This window comes from Pelodiscus sinensis, chromosome 3 (assembly GCF_049634645.1).
Source record: "Pelodiscus sinensis isolate JC-2024 chromosome 3, ASM4963464v1, whole genome shotgun sequence".
In the NCBI taxonomy this organism is placed as follows: Eukaryota; Metazoa; Chordata; order Testudines; family Trionychidae; genus Pelodiscus; species Pelodiscus sinensis.
In genome coordinates, this window is record NC_134713.1 from 4,456,711 (window position 1) to 4,469,686 (window position 12,976).

General features: G+C 42.9%; 1 protein-coding gene across 6 annotated transcripts in view; it reads left to right on the forward strand.

Moving 5' to 3' along the window:
* KIF13B (kinesin family member 13B) overlaps positions 1-12,976 on the forward strand; it is a 178,716-nt gene that overhangs the window by 67,295 nt on the left and 98,445 nt on the right. For all 6 annotated transcript variants that reach the window (XM_075923255.1, XM_006135585.4, XM_025190999.2 and 3 more), the window contains 4 exons: positions 101-188; positions 3,715-3,849; positions 8,140-8,252; positions 12,369-12,480. In XM_075923255.1, coding sequence (XP_075779370.1) covers positions 101-188; positions 3,715-3,849; positions 8,140-8,252; positions 12,369-12,480 — 448 coding nt within the window. The remainder of the gene's footprint in view (positions 1-100; positions 189-3,714; positions 3,850-8,139; positions 8,253-12,368; positions 12,481-12,976) is intronic.

Sequence of the window (12,976 nt, forward strand, 5' to 3'; positions counted from 1 at the left end):
TGAATGGTAAGCTGATGAAAAACGTGGTTTTACTGAAAACTTTATTGTATTTAGATGACTGCACGTATATAAATACAATTTTTTTTTTTTTTTAAAACAGAAGCCGTCAGTCATTAAAAGTCAGAGAGCACAACGTCTTTGGCCCTTACGTGGATGGCCTTTCTAAACTGGCTGTTGCCAGCTACAAGGTAAGGGATTATTTTAAGGATGGAATAGATTTTGAAATTAACAGTAAAAAAATATCATTCTTCAAGTTATTTACAGTATTGAGATTATTTTTATAGTAGGCTTTTGTAACTAAAGAATTGGGTGGATATGGTTAAAGGAATCCTTTTATGAAAGTCTAAAACATGTGAGTTTACCACTTAATATGGGCGAGGAAGGAAATAGATCACTTACAAGGCTGGATTTAACAGTTCTTCCTTATTGAAACCTAACTCATGCTAACGAGGCTATACAAACAAAAACAGTTTGGCCATGTACCAGGCTGACAAAGAAGGTTGATGCATTGCTTGTGCTGGAGAAAATAAAAACCAGATATCCAGCTATGTGCTTGGAGGCTTTCATCTCTCTGTGCCCCCATTTCCTCAAAAGAGATTAAAGATTAACTGGGTAGTTTCTGTAAAACAGTTAAGATCCAGACTTCATACTGTTGCATAGTAGTCTGCCACCGAATACGAGATTGCAAGAGCCGACGTTCGTAGGGCTCAGGCTTGAACACCTTGCCAGTTTGCTGGGAAGATTGTTGTACATCTTAGCTGCTGTTTTCCTCAGGTGGGCATGGTAACTCGGCATGTGGTGTAAGGTCTTGCCTGGATAGCCCGGTTTTACTTCATGCTTCACCTTCTGACGATAGTTTAGATTAACATTCAGTTCCTGGGTTGTGGAACAAACTGGAGACTGTTTTTATGATGGTTGGCTATAGGTGCCACGTCCTACATCCGTCAGCTAACTTTTCCAGCTGTCTTGGTTTAAGAAGGTGTCAACCTTGTGAAACGTCCGGGCCTAGGTACTGTGGCAGATGTCTGCATAAATGAACTTTCAAGACTCTTGTGGAAAGTCACTGATGTAAAGGTTGAAAATGATTGGAGAAAACACAGAGCCCTGAGAGAACCCATTGGTCTGTCTCTAAGCACTTGTCTTTTCCCCCACATGGACTCTGAAATCTGCCTATCAGACATACAGTTCAGTGACACCAGTGAACCAAGCTAACAGGACCCATGATACTTTCATGAGCAGGCCAGTGTGCTATACTGTATCCTATTCCACTGTTAGATCAATTAAAACAATAATGTTTTCAAGTTTCCGTGGAAGCCATTTACAATTAACATGGTCAGTTTGAGTACTTTGTCACATGAGCTACAGCCTTGGCGAAAGCTGGTTTGGTCAGGGCTCAAAATGCTCTCCGTGACAGGTAATATGCACTGTGTAGGACCAAGTGCTCCAGTACCTTAAAGCATACCAACAGTAATGATAAGGGATGATAGCTCGATGCTTGATGTAGGTCCTTTCCAGCCTTTGGGAGAACAATGACTTCGCAATGCACCATATCTTTGGTAGCCTGCTATAGTGATGCTGTAGCCCATTGGCCACAGACAGGCCAATCAGAGTGAGGAGCAGTCAGCCAATGAGGAACAGGCTGGGCCCTATAAAAGGCTGCAGAGTTGAGGGGAGTTCTCTTACTCTGACCAGAAAGGGAGAAAGAGCGGTGTCCCAGTTGCGGCAACACCTTGGAGAGAGCACGGTTGGGTAGGCCCAGGGGAGCTGGAGAGAGGCACCAGCCTGATCTCTGCCAGACTGAGAGCCTTGAAATAAGGGCCGAGAAAGTGCAAGGGTCATGGGGAAATGGCCCAGGAAGCGTGAGCAGTCAAGGGAAGCGAAGGAGGGCAGGAGATGGCAGCTGCCGGAGGGTCCCTGGACCAGCTCCCAGGGTAGTGGCCAGGCCTGGGTCCCCCCATTCCTCCTTGAACCATACCTAGCCACCTTGAAACATGGCCTTTACAGACTGCAGCTTTCCCTGAGGTAAGGGGCTAAACTTTGGGTCTCCAGTTGGCCACAGTGGCAGGTGTACTGATGATGGAGGATGGGGGCAGGACTGATGGAGGATGGTGGGCACTGCCGAAGGACAGGGTCTTGAAGTGGACACTGTGGTCCAAGGGGCCAAGCAGCTCCCATGCCAGAGGATGGAGCTAGGGGAGCAGAATGACAGCAGGTGAGACATGACACAACCAGAAGGCAGCGCACCCCATACACTGAGCAGATTCCCGGTGTGACCAGCAGGGGGCGCTGCAGTGGGGTGACTCAAACCTTGTTACACATGCCTTCACTGATGACCCTGGTAAAGAACTGCACAAGTCAAAGTTGAGTGTGGCAGCCAAGATATTACAGGAATTCTGGAGCTATATTGTCATAATCTGCAGCTGTTCCACACTTGATGCTACCAGTGTCTGTTCCAAGTCTGATACAGTGAATGGCTCTTGGCAGCTTCTGATCTAGTGAACACATTTAAACGTGCCATTCATTCCTCGCTCCTCTTTGCACCTGTTTCTCCAAAAGGTGCTCTGGCCAATTTAAGTAGGTGTCCAGCTGCCTGGTTGGGTGTCACTGAGGATAGGGTAAGTGTAGGTGGTGGCTGCAGTGCCCCAAGGAGGTTGGAGCAGACTCCTACACTTGCAGCTGGCTCGGCTAGCTGCGTCCCACAATTGTCAGAGGGTCATCGACATCTGGGTCACCGGATGCCTCGTATTCCCTGTGCAAGGCAGCGCGCTCCTCATTGGGTCGGGGGGATGTAGATGAATGGAATGTGCCTCGCTGGATAGTATCATGGATACAGGTGTGGTTGTTTTGAGATCTCCAGTCGGGAAGTTGTTCCCCATTGGTGTCAGCCTCCTTTATTCCCCCATTCTTTGTGGTGACTGTTGGAGTTTCCAACTTAAACAGCTAGATGTGGCCAGATGGAAACCACCAATCTGGATGGTACCACAGAATTTGGTGAACATCAGCTGAATGACATCTGCAAGGTTAGACTGAATATATATGGCTCAGCCCTACTTCGAGTGTACAAGTCATAGCCACTGATATTATAATGCTCCACTTCAACAGGTGTCACATTGCAAACAAATGATGTTGATAGTATGTCGATGAGCAGGAATGCCAAGTAACTCACACTTGGCAACTGGCAAACTCTCAGCGTTGAGTTCTAGAATGTGTAGAGCTGGTCCAATGACATAGAGGTCACTGGTTTGCACGTTGGGGTTGTCGGTGATGTTGGTACTTGTGGAATTTGGCTAGCTGGTTGGATCATTAGCTTCCCTGACTGCTGTCAGGTACAGGGATTGGTCCTGTCTTGGGCATGGGGCTGGAACCTCCTGAGGTCTATTCCAGTTCTATGATTCTATGACAAGTGTCTCAACGAGTACACACACACACAAATTTTATTTGGGTCAAACAAAGACCCAAAATAAAATTAATGGTTAATGTACATATAGTGATGCTGTTTACATTAAATTAGGCTAATTGATTGTTTACTCTTAACTTAAACAATATTGCGATTGATTTTTTTAAAGGTTTTAAAATTGAAATCAAACGGGGGGACATGTCTATTAGACGTTTTACAAATAAATTTTTATTATCTATTGCAGTAAGTTAGTGAAAGAAATGTTTGTGCAGATAATGCCTAGGACACATAATTAAAGGCCTTTCAATTTTTTTTAGGACATAGAGTCTTTGATGTCAGAGGGTAACAAATCTCGAACAGTGGCTGCAACCAACATGAATGAAGAAAGCAGTCGGTCACATGCAGTCTTCAAGATCATCCTCACACACACACTGTGTGATGTACAATCAGGGGTAAGTAATAGCAGGAGATTTTCAGGTAGAGATTCTAACCTGGGATGTCATAGCCATTTGAATGATGGCTTTTGTAATATGTTTCAATAGACTGCTGTGATTGAGCACATATGCAATGAAGCTAGGCTTTATAGCTATTTTGATGGACATTTAAGATTGAAATGTGGCTTTTGAAATGCCATATAAGGATGCATACCCAAAGCTGCAGCAGATTTAATGAGTATTCCTCATCTGAAGCAATGAAACAGGTATTCTAAAACCAGAGTTTTTAATGCAGATTTGGGGTAGTAATATTTCTGCAAAACGGACTCCTTATCCTCTAGATCCCTTCTTAAAGCTCCTCTTTGCCATGGTGCCTATAAAAAGCTTGACAACAGTCAGGCTGATATGCTGGAATCACACCAACCAATATTGTCTGTTTTCTTATACTCCCCTTTTGGTCTGTGTGTATCCATGCGTTGCCTCTCTTCTTCGATTAAGATTGTAACATCGTTGGGCCAGACTGTTGTGGTAGTCTGTGTGTTGTATAGCACCTAGCATAGCAGGGTCCTTTTCCCATGCTTGGGACTTCTAAGCGCTACAGTTATAAAAATAATCACGAATGGGGGTGGGAAACTGAAGCTGGAGCTGTGTTTGAATATAAATAACTGACTTTATCTGTCCCAAGAAAATATTTGAGGGAGATATTTTGTGAATGGGAGACTTCAGAATGCAGAAACCTTGGTGCATGTATGAAGATTTCATGTTGTAACTTTTTCTTGGGCTATTTTCAAATGTATGTTTACTGAATGTGTTATAAAGATTTTACCCTCTCTGTCAGGAGTACCTTCTTTCCTCTAATTTTGTTTACTATTTGACAAGAAATACATTTTTTCCGTTGAATTTTACTTTACCTCGCAGCCTACTAGTGATGGCACAACAATTTTAACTTGAAAGTACAAAAATTCAAGGGAAATTCTGAAGACAAACTTAAACCCATTTGGTTAATCTTAAGCTAAATGTATATTTTCCCCATGAGTCCTCTGGTGAGTGTAAGAAGCTTTTAAAGGCAAAGCTAGTAGGACCAGAGAGTGTACTGATCAAATTTTCAGATAACACAAAGCTAGAGATGAGGGAGTTGCAAATACTTTGGAGGATAGAATTAAAATTCAAAGGGATCTTGATAAATTGGAGAACTGGGCTACAGAGAGTAAAATGAAATTCAAAGAAGACAAAAATAAGGTGCTAGGCTTAGGAAAGAAAGAGAAAAGGCACAAGTTTAGAATGGGGAATAACTGGTCTGGCAGCTGCACTGCTAAGAAAAATCTGGGAGTTGTGTTAGATCAGAACTCCAACATGACTCAACATGATGCTGCTTCCGCTGCGCCAAAACCCCCCCAAAAAACCCAAAACATGTAATTTGGGGTGGCATTGAGAGGCATAGTATGCGAGTCACAAAAAGTGATGGTTCTACTGGGTAGGCTTCAGCTGTAGTGTTGTGCCCAGTTTTGATCACCGCTATATAGAAAAGATGTAGACAAACTGGAAAGGATCCAGAGCTGAACACCAAAGCTGGAATGCAAGCTATATGAGAAAAGCCTGAAGGAACTGGGTATCCTTAGTTTGGAAGAGATGAGATTAAGGGATAACATAATAGCAGTCGTCATATACTGTACTTGAAAACTTACGATGGAGAAAAAACGTTCTTTTGCCACAGATGGCAGGACAAGAGGCAATAGGGTCAAACCTAGCTGATCTAGATTAAATCTCAGGAAACATTTCCTAACTGTAAGAAATTTAAGACAATGGAACAAACTACCATGGGAAGTCATGGAAGCTCTTCAGTGGAGATTTTCAAGAGACTCGTTAGCTGTCTGTTCGCTTTTTTTGTTTTAAAAATAAATAAATAAATAAATAAAGATGCTGGTACTCCAGGGGAAAAGTTGTTGAGCTCTGACTGGAGGTGCCAGTACTGCATCTGGAGGTGCCGGTACTGCATACCAGGCAGTACCATCACAAAAAAAGCACTGGTTGAAAGACACAAAGTCCTGCATCTTTTCAGAGGGTTAGACTAGGTGACCCTTGTGGTCCCTTCTAATCCTGAGAGTCTGTGAAAAGTGAACAATGTAATGCCAGCTGAGCATTCAGCATTATGGTTCACCACCTCCCCTCACTTTGAGGAGAGTGTGGAAAAACAAATTATACTGACTATACAACTGACAAAGTATTTAGCTTCAATGAATTTTATACTTTGATTTCATCCTCCCCTGGTTGTAGGAATGGGAGAGGTCTGGGAGGGATGGGTACAAGGCAAGAAATGGGTCTTTTCTGCTTGTGCTCTGTTTGGAGCACCTCTGGTTAATGGCTAAAAAAGAAAGAACCAAAAATACCAACAAAATCTGTTAGTTGCATTCTCTATTTTTGTGGCTGTTAGATATTATTGGTGTCAAATAAGGGTTTTGTCCCTGTCAGCTCCACTGCTTTTGTCTGAAATTTGAATTCTAGGTACATTTTATCAATTTATTATGGAAATGTGTCATAGATTCAATGTTGTGACTGTACTGCCGTATCTAAGATGGGCTCTGAAGGGGAGCGTGTGTATTCACATTGCACACACTTAATAGGGGTTGAATATTGAGTGCCTTGGAGTGGTATTCCTCTGAATAGCTGATAGATACCCACAAAGTGATTTTCAACTCCCTTTCTCCATTTTCTTATTTTTCTCTCTTCACATCCTTAATCTTTTTTTATTATCTAACCATTTTTCTTTTTCCTCTTTCCTCACCCCATCCACCATACTGTATTTCTCTCTCAGTTCTTTTCCTCAAGCCTCTAGATCACTTGCTTCGCTATGTTACACTCCCTAAAATGCTTTATTTTTCACGGTTCTCTAGTTTTTTCTGTTGCTACATTACATTTTTGGTTTCCTTGATGCTTCTGGTTAGGCTTGGCCCAAGATAGTTGTTTTGCTTTCCTCTTTCCCTTCTTTTCCTTCAGTGACCACCCTGCTGACTATGCAACTCTATGAATTTCCAGTCTCCTCTGGGCTTCTGGTCTGAGTCTTTCTGAAATTAGATGATCCAACATGATGTGCTAGGACATGGAAGTACTTTGAAACACAATTAAATTTTCAAAAATGCCTGAATCCCTGTGAAAAATATCAGTCCCATTGATTTTTTTTTTTCAATGAGACATAGGTACTTTGGAAAATTTATAATTGTAATCTTAGCAATTACATAGTATAGTGAGGGGGGGAGCTAAGGAAAAGCTCAAGATACCTATTAATTTAAAGGAAATCTAAATACCAATTTGAATGTTTCAAACATTGACTTTTGGTCCAGACATTACTGGCAAGAGTGATACGAATTTATGGTAAAACTTCTTTTGGGTTAAAGTTTCAATATGACGAGGGCTGAATGCTTTTTAATCATTCATCTTGGAATTGCTTCTTTAAGGAGAAAGTCTTTGGAAGGGATGTAGGAAACCTTCCCTGTCATCTTTAGTATTTTTGTAAATGCCTGCCCGTCATTAAAAGTGGACTTATATTCAGAGTGATGCAGTCTGAGCACAGGGCTGGGAATCATTGTCAAAACTATGCTACAAGCATTACAGCAGCACAGCTGTGGCACTGTAAGCTACACTGCTGAAGTATAGACCCTTTCCACAGTGATGGAAGGGTTATTTCCTTGCTGCAGTAAATCTACCCCCGTAAGAGATGCTGGCAGAAGCTAGGTTGTTGCAAAAATTCAGTTGTCAACCTAGCAGTGTCTGTAGCAGGACTTAGGTCAACCAGTCTGTCTTTCAAAAGTGTAAATGTTCACACCCGTGAGTTGCATAGCTAGGTCATCCTGAGTTTTAAGTGTACACTAGGCCTGAGTTGGCCTTGCTCCCACTGTGGCTTTGGACAAATAACTGATCCCAGCTTTTAAAATGAGAAAGCTAAGGCAGAGTTAGATTGTTTCCTGATCTGTGTCCATTGGCTGTTCCCTCCTCCCACTCATCATGCTTTATACCTGCCTGATACTGCTTGAGTTTCTCCCTCCTGGTCCTTGGGGTCTTGGCGTTCCTGGTGCATCCAACACTAGCACTGTCGTGGCAGCTATTAAAGAGGATTAGTTTTGATCCAAAGGTCTGTGTTGGAATGTTCACGGCATGCTACAATATTGAGTTTAAAATTGGTTGGGTGAAAGATCCAATGTAAGTAATACGACTTGCATTCTTATTTGAAAACGTGGCAAACTGTGAAACTTAACTGGAAATTTGAGTAAATAAAATCGTTTAACAGTAACTCTTCTCTTGTCCATTCCTCAGACATCGGGTGAGAAGGTGGGCAAATTGAGTCTGGTGGACTTGGCAGGCAGTGAAAGGGCCACTAAGACTGGAGCTGCCGGGGACAGACTGAAGGAAGGAAGCAATATTAACAAGTAAGGCGTTTAGTGACTTCTTAAAACAGGCAACAAAGAAAAGCTGCAACAAACTTCAAATGCACTGTTTAATCCATAAGATTTCTGCAAGGTGCTCATAACCAATTCAGGCTTTTCTGAGGTGGTTTTGTATTTGAATGTTGTTTCTATAGAAATCAAGTGATCTGTGCACATTTTAAGTCTGTAAGATGTGTTATGTTGTGCTAATAGTCCCTGTAACAGTTCTGTATGTAACTTGTGTTGCAAAGACAACACTGTGAGGGTTGGAAACTGTTTTGTCTTGTTTCTCTCATAGAAAATTGATACCTCTCATAGAAAATTGATACATTGCTCAGCAACGTAGCCTGTGTTGGAAAGAATATTAGTGGCAATACCACTAGCTAACTTTTTCCTCAGAGCTACTTTTTGGAAAAGCAGGGACTTGCCTTACTTCTGACAACTCCTGCACTTGCAGTTATCTTCATGAATAAAGACTAACAATTATGACAAATTGATGTGTACAAAAAGACTGTGGAGTCCACCAAACTAACTTTCAAGGGCTTTTATGGCTTTAGATGTTTGCTACACTGAAGGTATAGGTACCAATTAAGTAAATATTAATTCTGCGACACAAAGTTACAACGATCGGAAGGCTTTTGTACTACTTTGAGTGATTGCATATGTATTCCACATGTGTGCGTGCCATGAGCACAGTTATCAAGAAACTTTCCCCTTAGCAGTACCCATTGGGCTAGTGCAAGTGAGCTTTGCAAGCCACTTGCAGGCCCCCTCAGTTCCTTCTTGCAGCCCAGAACAGTGGTGAGAATTTGGTCTTGCTTTAGCATGTTCTCTGTTCTTGTATATAGTTACCTAGTGACATAGTTCTTAGTGTTAGTGACGGGCGTTTTTTTCTCGGTTCCCCATTTGCGGGTTCCATTTGTCAGTACCAAGGAATGCCTCTGTCCCCGGCTTCAAGCCCTGTCTTTCTTGCTTAAAGCTGACGCTGCAAGCAAGCTGTGCTCTAGCTGTTTCAAGTGTTTCGGTGAGACTTGCGTTAGGGATCTGCGCCTGGTTGGCAAGGTCTTCAAACCCAGGGCCAGAAGAGATGGAGAGGCCTGGCTGAAGTTTCTTTGGATGGGGGCTACTTTGAGGCACCTTCCGAGCCCTCTGTCAGAGAGGGTACTGAGCACTTGAGCACGTCTGAGCAGTGCACCTCCACTGCTGACTGAGTCCTGGCACCACCACTCCATGCCGGTGCCCAAGAAGAAGCAGAAGGCTTCTTAAGGACATTGCAGATCTCCGATCCCGATGTCTGCAAAGAAAGGGGCACAAAGCGTTGAATAGAGTGCACTCAAAATCCAAGCACTCTTCCGTTCACTCTTTGGATAAAATGACACTGTTGATTCAGGCAGACCCCACAGAGTCCTGGGCCCCCAACAACACATTTATCGTCTGCGGCACCATCTTTGTTTCTTGTATGTTGGTCAGTAATTATCCCAGTTCCATCCATGCCAAAGGCATTTGCAGCTGCAAGGAACTTGTTGAGTTTATCGGCACTGCTGTCCCGGGTGCAGGAGATCTGTCCTACAGTGAGCCTCCTCGATGCAGCACTCAATGTTAGACCAGCCTCCCGTGTCCCTGAGCTCTCATCTGTCTGTACTGTCCAGAGGAAAACCAGTGATAATGGCCTCTCTCCATTCTTCTCCAGATAGTTGACTGGCTTTCTCCACACCCATCATGATTTCATATGCCTCTGTGCTATTCCCCCTTAGTCATCTCTTTGCCAAGCTGAAAAGTCCCAGTCTTTATTAATCTCTCCTCAGATGGAGGTTGTTTCATACCCCTAATCATTTTTATTGCTCTCTTATGTATCTTTCAAATTCCAATATTTCTCTTTTGAGATGAGGCAACCACATCTGCACGCAGTATTCAATATGTGGGCATACCATGGATTTATACAGAGGCAATATGATATTTTATGTCTTATTGAACCCTTTCTTAATGATTCCCAGCATTCTGTTTGCTGCTTTTTTTTTGACTTGCTACATATTGAATGAATGTTTTCAAAGAACTTTCCACAATGACTTAGAGCTCTCTCTCTCTCTCTCTCTCTCTCTCTTTTTTTTTTTTTTGGCATGGCAACAGCTAATTTAGCCCCCATCATTGTGGTTTGGAAACTCCCTCCCACATCAAAACAAGTGGGAAGGAGCTTAGATATTACATTCCCTTCCAAGGCGTTGAGCATTTTTACTCTATCCCCTTCAGAGATCACGCATTGTCTCAGCTGCTAAAGAGAAAGCCAAAGCCTCTGAGCCAAAGAGTACCAAAAAGCTGGACTTGTTTGGTAGAAAAATATATTTTGTGACAGGGGTACAGCTTAGAATTACCATCCAGAATCTCCTATAGGGTGATCTGACTTTAACGCCTGACAAGCTGTCTGAGGACATTAAAGAGGTGAATGAAGGGAAGTTAATTGCTTCAGTCTGATTTGGATGTGGCTCACTTGGCTACCAGGATCGTGGCTTCTGCAACAGCCATGCTTATGGCTATAGTCTTCAAGGCCCTAGAAAGCTCAAAGGCCAAGACGTGCAATTTGAAGGATCATCCCACTTTTCAGCTCAGATGGAGGATGTACTTCACATCTTAAAGGTCCTATTGAGGAACACGAGTAGGAATTATAGGTACAGGCCAACTCTTTCCCCTCCAGTTCTTCCTGGTCTCTTTAGGTGCCCTAAGGGTACTAAGCAACCATTGAAGATACCAGATCAGATTCGATGATTCTAGTCTCTCCTTCCCCTTGGCTTGCAAACCACCTCTTCCATTTCTTTAGTGCTTCACCCCAAATTACTTCAGATCCATGGCTCTTATGTACCATGTATGTGGAGTACACGCTTCAGTTGGTTTCTTTCCGTATTCAGGGACCACTCTTAATGCTAGTAACTGATGTGTCTGCCCTGGGTTGCCTTCAGACGCAGGGGTTAAGGTTCACAAAGAGCCTGACTCTCTACATAAATATAAGGGAGCTGAGAGCTGTCCAGCTGGTGTGCCAGCCTTTCCTAACCTGTATCAAGGGGAAATGCCTAAGCTCTGGCAACACAGCAGCAATGTTCTACTCCACAGACAGGGAGAGGTTTTTTTCATCTCTGCTCGCTCAAGATAGTCAATCTGTGGGATTTTGCATAGTCACTTTACTCAGTCCTCTAACCTTCCAGAAGCGCAGTCTGAACTTGTAAATCACCTAAGCATGTCATTTAACTCCTCATGAGTTTGTCTTCCTGGGATTTTTTCAGATTTCTCTTCCAGCTCTGCTGGCCTCTGGAAGTGGACCTGTTCACAGTGAGATACACGATGAAGTGCTACCTGTTCAGCACTTATAGTGCTACCTATGACGTAAAGGGTCATAGTCTGGGTTCCCTTACGTGTGTTGCCCTGGACAAGCAAGCTCCTTTGTACTCTTCCGCCAATTCCACTCTTTCACAGAATGCTGCTAAAGATCAAACTGGGCCATGCCCGAGTCTGTCTTACTGCCCCAGATCGGCCTTAGTAGCATTGGGCTCTCCACTCTTCTGTTTCTTTCAGTGTTTCTTTCTTTCATAGATACCACATCCATTAGACAAAGATCTAATTTGACAAGATCATGGACACCTGCTCCCCACAGACTTAAAGGCTAACTGCTGGGCTGCTTCATGATGAGGTCCTAGGGAGGAGTCATATTCAAGAGAAGTTCGTAAAGGGTTGTTGAATAGTCGTAAACCATCTACTAGATCTACTTACCTGTCTAGGGGGAAGGATTTCTCTGTCTGGTCTCACTCCGGAGTTTCACATTCTTTGGTCCAGAATATCTTAGACTATGTATTGTACCTAAACCACCAAAATTTGGCAATTTGTTCTGCCAAGGTCCACCTAGCAGCTATCTCAGGCTTCCACCCTCAGGCTCATAATCAAGCTATCCTCTCTAATAAAACATCAGTAAAATTTATGAAAGGTATGGAAAAGTGGTATCCTCCTCTGGTACAAGAGCCTGTTGTATTTGGTATTGTCAAAGCAATGGGGCCTCCTTTGGAACCGTTAGCTATCTGGCTTTTTGAATTCACGATCTCCTCACTTGTTCATAGGTTGGTCACTTTCTCCATGCAGGTCCCTTACAACTCTTGGGCTGGTTATTTCTGCGCTAGCAGATCAGGCTGCTGGCAAGAACAAGAACAAATTTGTTCCATATCGTGATTCCGTGCTGACTTGGTTACTTAAAGTAAGTGAACTTCTCATATATCTTTGGAGTGGGTGGAAGGGGCTAAGGGAAGAGAACTGTGGTGGGGGGAGAGAGGGAGAATGTCCTTTGCAATATATAAAATATAATGTATTCCATCATCTAACCGTACTTTTATATGCAGCAGCCTCGCCTTTAAAGATTTAGAAGGGAATTAGCCATTAGTGTCACCAGAGGATACATTTTACCTTCCCCTGCTTGTTAGGAACAACCCTGTGATGGCTAAAAGTATAGGGCATATTTTTAAAGTGATCTAATACATATTTCAGCTCATCTTTTTCAGTAAACTCACTAACAGCTACACTCAGAACTGTGAGATTGATTTAATCTGGGCCATCTCCTTGTGACCTAAGTTTACACCATGTCAGGGCTGACATGGTTAACTTCCGTGATTTTGAATAAGATGATTAGCCCTTTCCTTCAGCTCAACAGAGGTGTATTTACAAAACTTTCTAGTTTGTAGTCCGGTTGCAATTTC